Raw genomic sequence first — 13742 nt, forward strand, 5'->3', positions numbered from 1 at the left:
GATAAGCGTCAGAAACCTACATTTTCAACAACAGAAAGGGGCTGGTTGTCCTGCACAATAAATTTGGTTATTTTCTCTGTTGGACTTATCAGCTTTGCTTTGTTACCATCTGCAGGGAGTTTCTCGCACTTCTGAACGGTTTCCAGCGACGTTAGTTGTGGCAAAACCTTTCCTCTTGGCATTCGTTGCACGTATAAACTCGGCATACTCCATTTCCACGATGAATCTGCGAGTGTTTAATTAAGTCCGTGGTGTTGAAGTTTCCAGTGTTGCCGTCACCCCTAGAAATACTTCCGTTGCAGATATTACACTCGGCTGTGTTGTGTTATTCCACAAGTATACACATGAGTCCTCTGTATTTGTGAGTGTCTTTATTGTTAGCTGTTAGCAGGGGTGTAGCTCCAGATTCTGGGCCCCATGAAAGAATGTATTTGTAGGCCCCCAGTGAATGCGAGCGCGCGTAAGCGCGCGTGCAGAATTTTTTTTGCCATTTTTTTATTGATGAAAACGCATAATATGGTTTTTACCTATACATTCGGATCAGCAGTTCAGCACCTGCACTGTTGGTGGGTGAGCCTAGTAAAGGATGTCGCATTGCGTTCATCTTCAATGAATGGACCAATGCAATAGTCTACCAAAGCCCCCCCTCTCTCTCTATATATCTCACACACACACACACACACGCACACGCACACGCCAGCGTTTCCGTTAGCCGGTAATTACCGGTATTTGGCCGGCAAAATCTGTTGAAGTCCGACATATTTAATCTCTCCGGTCATAGTGTCCGGTGAAAATAGTTCCCTCTGGGCACAGTTTGATTATTTGAATTGTATTTGGATGGGCTGGAGTTGGGTGAACGAAACAATCATTGCGTTTGTTGTCGTTGCTTCGCTCAGCGAGAGCTTGCTGCTGGATTTGCGGAAGGCATGCAGCTGCAGACCCACATAACCCACCAGCTTTGCTGGCACAGTGCGGTCCCCAGACCTGGAAAGCTGCTCTGCGGGTCTGCAGCTGGATGCTTCTTGCAAACTAACTGCTGCCGGCTCGCGCTGATAACAGCTTTCATTGTTGGACCGGCTGCTTGGTGGAGCAACGATGAAACGAATGTAATGAATCGTTCGTCGCATGGGCTATTTAATTTTGGCCTGTTTTGGTACGGTTCGGGTGATCAAGTTGTGCTTGGAGGGAGTTGTTTTCACCGGACATTATGACCAGCACCAAGTCGTTGGGAGGTGGAGAAATACATCACGCAAACCCGGCCACGATAACGTTGCCGTCTCTCTCTGCAAAATTTCTCAGTTCTTCGCTTGATATAATTAATACAAATGTCCAATATAACGGAATTCGTTAGCTCATAAAAATGTGATTATAACAGACTGCTGTTTAGTGTCGGACCGACTGCCCACATACGCGGTCTATTTTATTTCAAGTCAGCAGCAGCACGGAGTATCGAGGGACTTATTTTATTTGGAATATATTAATGACTGTATACGCAAAAGTAGCCTAGTTTTAAATAATAATATTATAAATCTACATGCCTTGAGGATGACATTCTTTATATAGTCTGCCTATAAATTGTTTTAAAGCTCAATAAACTATGACCGGAATTAATCTCATTTGTCCGGTAGATTGAAATCTTGCAGGTCACGGAGACCGGCAACAATTTTTTCTAACGGAAACCCTGGCACACGCACACACACACACACACACTTCAAAAACAAACATAGTATCAATGAGAGCATCAATAATACACCTGAGTGATGTCTAGTAAAAAAAAAAAAAAAAAAAAAAAATTGCCCCCCCCCCCCCCCCCCCCCCCCCAGTGCTGGGCCCTTGGAATCATCCTAAGCTACCCCCCCCCCAGCTACGCCCCTGGCTGTTAGCTCCGTAGCTCCACCATTATCCGCTCCTTGTCTACTCTGCCCTGCGTACCTGTCCGTGACCCCAGTATGGTGGCCTGTACTCTGTGTCGCACGCTTTACTTCCTGTTTTTCCCGGTAGCCGATCCTGTGAATTTGACCAGTATTATGCTCGATACCGATACTGATTATCGGATCGGTGCCATCCCTAATCCTATTTATCAATCATTAAAATGTAATCATTATTTTCCATCAATTTAAAACATTATGTTTCAATGTTTTGTATTATCTTGTTTGCTTCCTTCCAGGTCTAAGAAGCTCTTTAGCTTCATCGAGGGCTGTCTGGTGAAGAACTACACCCAGCGCCCCCCCACAGACCAGCTGCTGAAGCACCCCTTCATCAGAGACCAGCCCAACGAGAGACAGGTCCGCATCCAGCTCAAAGACCACATCGACCGCACCAAGAAGAAGAGGGGGGAGAAGGGTGAGGCCTCTTGCCAGTCTTTCGTCAGTACGGTATATGTAGGTTAGACTGTTATATCACCATGGCGAGCATCTGCCAGCTAACCATGGCTCTACACAGGCTTCCTTCTAACCATGGCTATACACAGGCTTCCTTCTAACCATGGCTCTACACAGGCTTCCTTCTAACCATGGCTATACACAGGCTTCCTTCTAACCATGGCTATACACAGGCTTCCTTCTAACCATGGCTATACACAGGCTTCCTTCTAACCATGGCTATACACAGGCTTCCTTCTAACCATGGCTCTACACAGGCTTCCTTCTAGCTATATGGACGTCAGCGGGTCAGATGGGAGGGTGGTGGCGAGGAGATGGCTATAAGAGGGATGTATTATATTTTCTTAATGACGAGGGGTATCACTCATCACCCATCTTCCCTGTAATAAGGTTCCCAGAGGAACAGATGAACCTTAGTCCTCCTAGTCTGGTTTGACAAAGCTGTGAGACTTCCCAAAAGAAAATCACAAAATTATATTACATGCCCCAAATTGTAGTAACTTTTTCAAAATGTCATCTAAGCGACTGCTAAATGTACTGGTTAAATGTCATCTAAGCGACTGCTAAATGCACCGGTTAAATGTCATCTAAGCGACTGCTAAATGCACCGGTTAAATTTCATCTAAGCGACTGCTAAATGCACCGGTTAAATGTCATCTAAGCGACTGCTAAATGCACCGGTTAAATTTCATCTAAGCGACTGCTAAATGTACTGGTTAAATGTCATCTAAGCGACTGCTAAATGTACTGGTTAAATGTCATCTAAGCGACTGCTAAATGCACCGGTTAAATTGAATCTAAGCGACTACTAAATGCACCGGTTAAATTGAATCTAAGCGACTGCTAAATGCACCGGTTAAATTGAATCTAAGCGACTGCTAAATGCACCGGTTAAATGTCATCTAAGCGACTGCTAAACTTGATAATAAGCGGCTCCAGTTGAGGTTAGGTTTCCAAGAATCCCAAGACTAGCCCTATTGTGTCGTTAATCTGCATCCAGTTGTGGCCCCTCACTGTAAGTGGCCACTGATGACCTCCTGATCACCCCTCTTCAGACGAGACGGAGTACGAGTACAGCGGCAGCGAGGAAGAGGAGGAGGAAGCGCGCGAGGAAGAAGGAGAACCCAGGTAACCGTTATTTTTTGCTAGCACTAAGAAGTACCACAAACTAGCTAAACTGGCAACATTACGCTAATCAACGAGATGTTTTGATACCTCGTATACCACTATGTGTTATTCTAGCTATCCAACACATAGATATCTATAGAACTGCCGCCATCTTGCTCCAGTTAGCCTTGAGTGAGAGTGAGTGAGCTGCACAGACAAAAATACTCATAACTCGCTGAAATATTGACGGATTTACAAACGGGTTGGTTTGCTATAAACATCAAATATGTAGTTATGATACTGCATACTTATAAAAAAAAAAAATTTAAAGATGTTTTTTTTTACAAACCGCTTGAATCATAGCCACGTTAATAATGCTTGTAATAAACCAAACCGTTTGTAAATCCGTCAATATTTCAGCGAGTTATGAGTATTTTTGTCTGTGCAGCTCACTCACTCTCACTCAAGGCTAACTGGAGCAAGATGGCGGCGGTTCAGTGACGTCGCTCTCCATTGGCCGGCAGCGCGGGCAAGCTATCTAGTGTTCTATATATATCTATGATCCAACATGCCAACATTTTATCATTTTTAACCCCACCCTGGGAGCCAGGCTGACTCCCAACGTACCCCCTGTAATGTGGGAATCCGTGCTGGGCCTCTATTCCTAAGTTTTAAGCTAACACTGAGCTCACAACTCCGTAGCTCCATCGTGAACCAGCCCGGGGAGTCGACGCTACGCCGCGACTTCATCCGCCTGCAGCAGGAGAACAAGGAGCGGTCGGAGGCACTGCGTCGCCAGCAGCTCCTGCAGGAGCAGCAGCTCAGGGAGCAGGAGGAGTACAAGCGCCAGCTGCTGGCCGAGAGGCAGAAACGCATCGAGCAGCAGAAGGAGCAGAGGAGACGGCTGGAGGAGGTGCGTGTGTTTTTGTGGTGTCTCTCGTCTTATTGGCCGGCGTAGTTCTGGCTTTTTGCTCATCGCTCTTTTGCGTGAAACCTATCTTGTGTTTTGAAAAGGTCTTCAAATCCACTTGGAACCCAGGCAGCTAGAACTTTATTTATGTATGTGCTTATGCCTTCATGTGTGAAAAACTTTCATTCAGATGAATGGAGCGACGCCATACATTTCCTTATCATTACATCTTCATTGGTGTTTTTTTTTTTCTTCACAAGGTGGGTGGGCCTGTAAACTCCTAACCATTCATTTCGACGTATAATGTTAGGGAGAATCTCTTTACTCACTTTGTGAAAACAAGGGGGTGTGTCCCGTTGAAGTGCCTATCTGTCTATCGTGGCAGTGATTGGTGTATTTGTTTAGGAGACCAGTTTGGCCCTGGGATCTGGCTCTTCTCTAATTGGTCTTTATCTTCATCTCACAGCCTGGACTCCAGAGCTTGGTCTCCTCGGGCAGGGAGGTCACAGGGAGGTCACAGGGAGGTCACGCTCGCCCGCCCCTCTGTTTGCTTGCTACCTTACAGCAGTCTTTTGTTTCCGGGACCCAGTGGTGGGTTACAAGAACATTACAAAATCATGCCCCTAAATTCCTCATGGAGAGAAGAAAAAAAAGTAAAATTGTGGGTCCCTGGAGAAATGTTTAAACACAGGTTTGGAGAACATTCTGGAGAGAATAATCTAGAATAGTGCTTCCGTTTATTTGTTTTGAGTTCACAGGCGGCAGCTGGGGAAGCAGGGTACCAGAGGGCATATGGGCAACGGTTCAAGTGCTGTGTTCCATGTTTGATGACGATGTGACCGTGCACGCTTTATGGGTATATGAATGCACATTTAATGCATTTGGGGGGGGGGGGGGGGGGGGGGGGAATGCATTGGAGTTGAATAGGCTTCAGTGTATGTATATCTAGGTCATAAGCCATGAATTATACAGTGGGCCTCATATGATACAACCAGGCCAAAAATGTCTGGAAAGCCCAAGGTCTATATATGGTCTTGAAAGCAAAAGTGCAGATTTCCCACGCAGCCGTCACACATGGCCCAAGGCCTCCTTGTGATTCACAACGGCGCTCGCGCATCAGATATACACCCTGAGCCAAAGTGATCCCATAGGCTTAGTTGAACGTAGGCCACGTCAATGAAATACCTACATGTGCCCTCTTGTTTGAAATATTACCCCCCGTCTCAGAGTTTAAAGGTTAAACATGGCAGTCATGGAAACACGACACGTTGCGGGGTGTTGCGGTCACGGCCAGTATGAGCGAGCCTCTATTGCACTAGAGACACTCGCAGTATGTAACGTCTTACTCTGGCTGCTTTGAGTGCCGATCACGAGAGAACCTGCCAGTAATACTTTACGTTATACTCTCATTTAAATGAATTAAGTCTTAAATTTGACACATGACATGTCCATATTTCTGTCCATTATAAATGCGATATCATGTTTTTATTTTCAAATAACATCCCCTCAAATATAGGAAGATCTCATTTTCAGAGACATTTGAGTTGATGCAGGGTTATTATAATTCATTTAGATGGCAGAATTGTGTGCAACGGTATCACCATTAGGGATGGGTATCGTTAATATTTGATCAATACCGCCATTTATACCGTTTATTGATACCGATACTTATTCACACTCTTATCGATGCTCCATAGTTTTGTGGTGAGAAAAAGCTGTCTGGTCTAAATCACAAACGCTATTATGCTTTTATGGAAATATAGAGGCAGGAGAATCCTTTCAATATTGCTTGTCAGAACCACTGGTCTCAGCTTCTGACCAATCAGGAACCGGTACCAAATGATCACCTGTTGTCGATACACATTCCTAATAACAATATCATAATTTCAACCCGATATGTTCCTGATACAATAAACAATCATATTGAATTATTGCCCAATCTTACAGGATGCTCAGCCTACTGTAGGCCGTCTGGCCTAAAGATCTACAGATTCTTAGCATGTCGCTGCAGACACTGGGCTGCTGTCCTCTCATTGAATCAATTATGGCTCTCCTCGCCTCCATTCATTAAGATAAGATTACATGTTCCTTTTTTGATCCACTTGGGGAAATTAAAGCGTCATTAGTTGATTTCATTGACTAATCTGTAAACTTGTGTTTCCCCCCACATGTAACACAAAATACTCACTCAAATCTCATGCCTACCAGAGAGAGATGTCATAATAATAATTTTTTAGAAAATAATAAATTTAGCACAGAAAAGTGCAAAAAAGTCCACTACTCGACTAACAAAGTCACCCCGACCAAACCGCCCGATTATTGGATAAATCGACTAAGAGGGAGTAGTCCTAAAATGAGTGGAAGTCAGCTTGGGGGCAGTCCCTAACCAGTAATGTTTTGCCTTTTCATTCTTAAAGCTTAATGAATACAGACTCATATAACCATGACAGTGAATTTTATATACATAACAATACCCGCCAATAGGGAGGTGTAGTCTGACGTCACTTTGGAGCGCCCGCGAGGTCCACCCGTATAGGGATTTATCATTGGGAAAATGGATTATCGGCTATTGTAACAATTCTGCCTCATGAACATTGAAAAGCTTTCCATTTTTGCACAAAATGAGTTCCCTTCTATCACTAACATTATTTTTTAAGCATTTTTGGTTGAAATAAAATGCGGCGATTATTTTTTTTTACGATTAATTGCAAATATTTTCATATTGAGCTATAGATTGTGGATGAATACGCACAGTAAGGTACACCATGCACATGTTCATGCTTTATTTGTTTTAAACGAGATGATTTAGAAATGGGCAATGGGGAAATACGTTGCAATTTTGCGAGGTGGACCGGCCGGAAACAGCAATGATGTAACCACTACACCTCCCTATTGTACGCCGTTGACAAAAAAAACACACTTCTTCAAACAATATCAAAAAGATATTAACACATTGAGTGCCACGCCCCTTCCGCGAAGTGCATAGGCCATGCCACCCATTAACCCCATGTAATCGCTCACCTTGTTTGTAGAGCTAAACCTATATTTTATATTATAGCTATGGATCTAATAACGCTGTCGATTGTCAGTGGGTTTCTTTCGGTCAACATGCAAAAAAACAGATTATTTTTTCATTCATACATTTCCGTTTTATACCGTGGTGAATGTGAGTATAGTTGTAGAGTGATCCTGTGTAATCCCAGGGAACTCCGTCAAACAGCCCTTTAGTGAAATCCACTTATCACGTTGCCATTTCTCGCCTGATTATTGAATCATCCTGAAATCAACGCTAGATTATCGGTATTATGTTTCATCATGCATGCACGAAAGGGGACGGGGGAAAACCGGCCCTCCGTGCTTTGATCGCAGCTAACGGCACGCACACACACACACACGCACACACACACACACGCACACACACACACACACACACACACACACACAGGCTGCGATCGCGGGAAAAATCGGATCAACGCAAGATTGATAATATATAGTCCTTACCTTGTCTATGATGTACTGCAAAAAGAATAATCCAATTATCTGATCGCCATTCCAAATACTGGTCACGGTAGTGTGTCCCACGTTTACCACCAAAGAAAATGAATGGGCGGGCGGTGGAGCCTCGTCGATGCATCGTTATGAGCGCTTGCCTTGCTGGAGTGTATAGACCCCGCCTGCACGCTGCAGCTCGGCCAGGAAAACAAACCACATTGTTTCAAATGGTGGCGGTATCGCACTGTTGCGGTCTCAGACAGAGTGCAACACAGTCCTACACCATAGCAGGATGAATTATGAATGGAAATGGGGCATAAAAGAAATAACGATCATAATAACGAGTATACTTGTTGTTGGCGGCCAACGATTGGCGGGCTATAACGAGTTAACTCGTTCTTGGCGGCCATTGTGTTAAGAAATAATAAATAAAAAAACGTTCGTACTGTCTTTTACTATTATGCACTTTGCTAATATGTAATCTACTGTGCCTATATTACTACCTACTCTAAAAAAGTGTCAGCTAAGTGACTAAATGTAATTATAAATGTGTGTATAATTGTATTCAAGGTATTCCCATGATGTATCCTGCATATCCTACCAACACAGCTTTCTGGACACGGTTGTCATTTTACGCCAAGACCTGTTACATCAAGACAATTTCCTGTCTTTCGCTCACCAAGACGTCTTGCGTCAAAATACTAATGAAGTAAAAACACCTGCCCTCTTGTGGCCGCCCACAGCAACAACGGGTCAAATACTAATGAAGTAAAAACACCTGTTCTCTTGTGGCCCCGCCCACAGCAACAACGGGTCAAATACTAATGAAGTAAAAACACCTGTTCTCTTGTGGCTCCGCCCACAGCAACAACGGGTCAAATACTAATGAAGTAAAAACACCTGTTCTCTTGTGGCCCCGCCCACAGCAACAACGGGGTCAAATACTAATGAAGTAAAAACACCTGTTCTCTTGTGGCCCCGCCCACAGCAACAACGGGTCAAATACTAATGAAGTAAAAACACCTGTTCTCTTGTGGCCCCGCCCACAGCAACAACGGGTCAAATACTAATGAAGTAAAAACACCTGTTCTCTTGTGGCCCCGCCCACAGCAACAACGGGTCAAATACTAATGAAGTAAAAACACCTGTTCTCTTGTGGCCCCGCCCACAGCAACAACGGGTCAAATACTAATGAAGTAAAAACACCTGTTCTCTTGTGGCCCCGCCCACAGCAACAACGGGTCAAATACTAATGAAGTAAAAACACCTGTTCTCTTGTGGCCCCGCCCACAGCAACAACGGGTCAAATACTAATGAAGTAAAAACACCTGTTCTCTTGTGGCTCCGCCCACAGCAACAACGGGTCAAATACTAATGAAGTAAAAACACCTGTTCTCTTGTGGCCCCGCCCACAGCAACAACGGGTCAAATACTAATGAAGTAAAAACACCTGTTCTCTTGTGGCTCCGCCCACAGCAACAACGGGTCAAATACTAATGAAGTAAAAACACCTGTTCTCTTGTGGCCCCGCCCACAGCAACAACGGGTCAAATACTAATGAAGTAAAAACACCTGTTCTCTTGTGGCCCCGCCCACAGCAACAACGGGTCAAATACTAATGAAGTAAAAACACCTGTTCTCTTGTGGCCCCGCCCACAGCAACAACGGGTCAAATACTAATGAAGTAAAAACACCTGTTCTCTTGTGGCTCCGCCCACAGCAACAACGGGTCAAATACTAATGAAGTAAAAACACCTGTTCTCTTGTGGCTCTGCCCACAGCAACAACGGGTCAAATACTAATGAAGTAAAAACACCTGTTCTCTTGTGGCCCCGCCCACAGCAACAACGGGTCAAATACTAATGAAGTAAAAACACCTGTTCTCTTGTGGCTCCGCCCACAGCAACAACGGGTCAAATACTAATGAAGTAAAAACACCTGTTCTCTTGTGGCTCCGCCCACAGCAACAACGGGTCAAATACTAATGAAGTAAAAACACCTGTTCTCTTGTGGCTCCGCCCACAGCAACAACGGGTCAAATACTAATGAAGTAAAAACACCTGTTCTCTTGTGGCCCCGCCCACAGCAACAACGGGTCAAATACTAATGAAGTAAAAACACCTGTTCTCTTGTGGCCCCGCCCACAGCAACAACGGGTCAAATACTAATGAAGTAAAAACACCTGTTCTCTTGTGGCCCCGCCCACAGCAACAACGGGTCAAATACTAATGAAGTAAAAACACCTGTTCTCTTGTGGCTCCGCCCACAGCAACAACGGGTCAAATACTAATGAAGTAAAAACACCTGTTCTCTTGTGGCTCTGCCCACAGCAACAACGGGTCAAATACTAATGAAGTAAAAACACCTGTTCTCTTGTGGCCCCGCCCACAGCAACAACGGGTCAAATACTAATGAAGTAAAAACACCTGTTCTCTTGTGGCTCCGCCCACAGCAACAACGGGTCAAATACTAATGAAGTAAAAACACCTGTTCTCTTGTGGCTCCGCCCACAGCAACAACGGGTCAAATACTAATGAAGTAAAAACACCTGTTCTCTTGTGGCTCCGCCCACAGCAACAACGGGTCAAATACTAATGAAGTAAAAACACCTGTTCTCGTGTGGCCCCGCCCACAGCAACAACGGGTCAAATACTAATGAAGTAAAAACACCTGTTCTCTTGTGGCCCCGCCCACAGCAACAACGGGTCAAATACTAATGAAGTAAAAACACCTGTTCTCTTGTGGCCCCGCCCACAGCAACAACGGGTCAAATACTAATGAAGTAAAAACACCTGTTCTCTTGTGGCCCCGCCCACAGCAACAACGGGTCAAATACTAATGAAGTAAAAACACCTGTTCTCTTGTGGCCCCGCCCACAGCAACAACGGGTAAAATACTAATGAAGTAAAAACACCTGTTCTCTTGTGGCCCCGCCCACAGCAACAACGGGTAAAATACTAATGAAGTAAAAACACCTGTTCTCTTGTGGCCCCGCCCACAGCAACAACGGGTCAAATACTAATTGTTGTGAAGGATCAGATTAAACCGAATATATATATTTATTTATGGATATATATTTAATAGTATTTGTATATCGTTTGATATCCCCTGTATATTCCTTGTACAATATGCACTGAATATCCCTTTAGTCTACTAAACAGCCCATAATAGTTTCATTCTACCATTGGACGAGAACCTGGCGCCAGCAGCCATACTCGTTGTCGGAACACAGTGTGAGAAGAGCATTTATGCAGGTGAACACCAGGAAGGCTGCAGGCCCAGATGGTATAACAGGACGCATACTTAAGTCCTGTGCAAACCAGCTTGCCCCGGTGTTCACCGCCATATTTAATCAATCCCTGGCGGAGTCAGTAGTCCCTGCCTGCTTCAAGATGTCTACCATCATCCCTGTACCGAAGAAACCCTCCCCAACATGTCCAAATGATTACAGACCGGTGGCACTCACCTCTGTGGTCATGAAATGTTTCGAGAGGCTGGTCAAGGACCACATTTGTGCCTCTCTCCCCAGTGATATGGACCCTATGCAATTTGCATACAGGACAAACAGGTCCACTGATGACGTGGTCTCCCAGGTACTGCACAGCACTCTCTCCCACCTTGACCGTCAGAAGGGGGGCTATGTGAGACTGTTGTTCATTGACTACAGCTCAGCGTTCAACACCATAGTCCCCACCAGACTGGTGGACAAGCTGATCGAGCTAGGCCTGAGCTCCGCCCTGAGCGCCTGGGTACTGGACTTTCTGAGTGAAAGACCCCAGGCGGTCAGGGTGGGGGGTCAGACCTCCAACACCATCACCCTGAGCATCGGGTCCCCCCAGGGCTGTGTTCTAAGCCCCCTGCTGTACTCACTCTACACACACGACTGTGTGGCCAAGTTCAGCTCCAACTCCATTGTGAAGTTCGCCGACGACACGGTGGTGGTGGGGCTGATCTCGGACAACGACGAGAAGGCCTACCGGGAGGAGGTTGAGGTACTGGAACGTTGGTGCCAGGACAACAGCCTGCTCCTGAACATTGGTAAAACCAAGGAGCTGATCGTGGATTATAGGAGAGGACAGCGGGAGACACACACACCACTGAGGATTAACGGGGCTACCGTGGACAGGGTGAGCAGCTTCAAGTACCTGGGGGTCCACATCTCAGAGGACCTGACATGGTCAACACACATAGGCACAGTAGTAAAGAAAGCGAAGCAGCGCCTCTACCACCTGAGACAGTTAAGGAAGTTCAGAGTATCGGGGAAGATACTCCAGTCCTTCTACTCAGGAGCTGTAGAGAGCATCTTGACCGGAAACATCACTGCCTGGTATGGGAACAGCACGGCACAGGACAAGAAGGCCCTACAGAGTGTGGTGCGCTCAGCCGAGCGTACCACGGGTATTGCGCTACCTCCCCTGCAGGCTCTATACAACAAGAGGTGCAAATCCAGAGCCGGCAGGATAATGAAAGACCCCCACCACCCCAATAACAGCCTGTTCCAGCTGCTGAGGTCAGGCAGACGCCTGCGAATTCTAGAGACTAAGACGGAGAGGCTTAGGCTAAGCTTCTTCCCCCAGGCCATCAGAGCCTTGAACAATGAACATTGAGAGACACAGAAACTGAACTATCCACACACAAGTACATACACGACACGCACGCTGAGCACGCTCACACACTAGCAGCCACTTTAACACTCATGCCGCACACACGCACACTTATGGCCAGAGGAAAGGCCACTTAAAGTAGTATAACATCAGGAACAGTGTATTGCACTACTAAAGCTAACTAGCATGTCCTATATGCTCTGTAAATACTAATGTACAGATACCGAGATGGCACACCATGTACCTGTTATTGCACTGTTTATTGGATTCTATTAATATGTTGTACCACTGTATTTTATTGGATTCTATTATATGTTGTACCACTGTATTGCACATCGTCGCGGGCAAGACCAGCCGCATTTCATTGTATACCTGTATGCCGTGACAATTAAAACTCTTGAATCTTGAATCTTGAATCTTGAATCATACCCCTAGGTTCAAGTTCAATCGTGCCGACCAACATGTCGTGGCAAGCCCGGTTCCGCGTAGGAATACGTCTGGCGAAATACGAATGGTACTATTTGTTCACAGCGCATATATATATGGCGCAAGTAAAGTAGAACTTTCTTTTAGTCCATTAGTTCTTTACCCTCCAACCTAGTAACAGACGCGAAGCCTCACCCACAACGCACGTGTGGTGCAGTAAGGCCTACTTGGCCTCAGAATAGGCATTGAGATATCGTGTGGATTAATAGTTGAATTGTCATAGTTTGGCACTATACCGTCGAGTTGGACGTATTTCTATTAAGCTAATAATAGTCTATTATGTATGGTGCATCGTTCGGTTAGAGTTATAAAGTGAGCAGCACCCCCATCGTTCCTGACGTTATCTGGAGTCTTAACCAGGCTGGGCAGACCACTTGTGGTGCTTGCATCCGAGGAGCTCCGGGCCAGGACGAGTGGACCTGTACATTGGATTACTTTACCCGGACGACGGCGAGCCTTCCACGGCTTGGATTATCTACATGCTTTGGGTGCTTTGATTATTCCATGGATAACGGCCAACACTGCTGAGTGTTGGAACTACCCCCCGGAGAGGAGTCCAGGTGAGACGGCGCTCTACACCAGTGAGGTCGCCTCACGTCTCTCCGTTGTGGACCGGCAGCTACCGTCCACCAGAGGGTCCAGCTGTATTCATCTGCGGACCGAGGTTCTGTGGGCATCGTGTTCAGGACTCTGAATTCTCCCAAGAAATCGTCGGCCAGATGGGATACCGCCAGCGGCTCTTCTAACCCCCCCTCCTACTGT

At 45.7% G+C, this 13742-nt stretch overlaps 1 protein-coding gene across 7 annotated transcripts in view; it reads left to right on the forward strand.

Moving 5' to 3' along the window:
- LOC311225659 (mitogen-activated protein kinase kinase kinase kinase 4-like) overlaps positions 1 to 13742 on the forward strand; it is a 124125-nt gene that overhangs the window by 22138 nt on the left and 88245 nt on the right. For all 7 annotated transcript variants that reach the window (XM_084311045.1, XM_084311046.1, XM_084311047.1 and 4 more), the window contains exons 7-9: positions 2168 to 2343; positions 3437 to 3509; positions 4191 to 4401. In XM_084311045.1, the coding sequence (XP_084167171.1) occupies positions 2168 to 2343; positions 3437 to 3509; positions 4191 to 4401 (460 nt within the window). The remainder of the gene's footprint in view (positions 1 to 2167; positions 2344 to 3436; positions 3510 to 4190; positions 4402 to 13742) is intronic.

The sequence above is a fragment of the Notolepis coatsorum genome (genome assembly GCF_963971535.1).
Source record: "Notolepis coatsorum genome assembly, chromosome: 3".
Lineage (NCBI taxonomy): Eukaryota > Metazoa > Chordata > Actinopteri > Aulopiformes > Paralepididae > Notolepis > Notolepis coatsorum.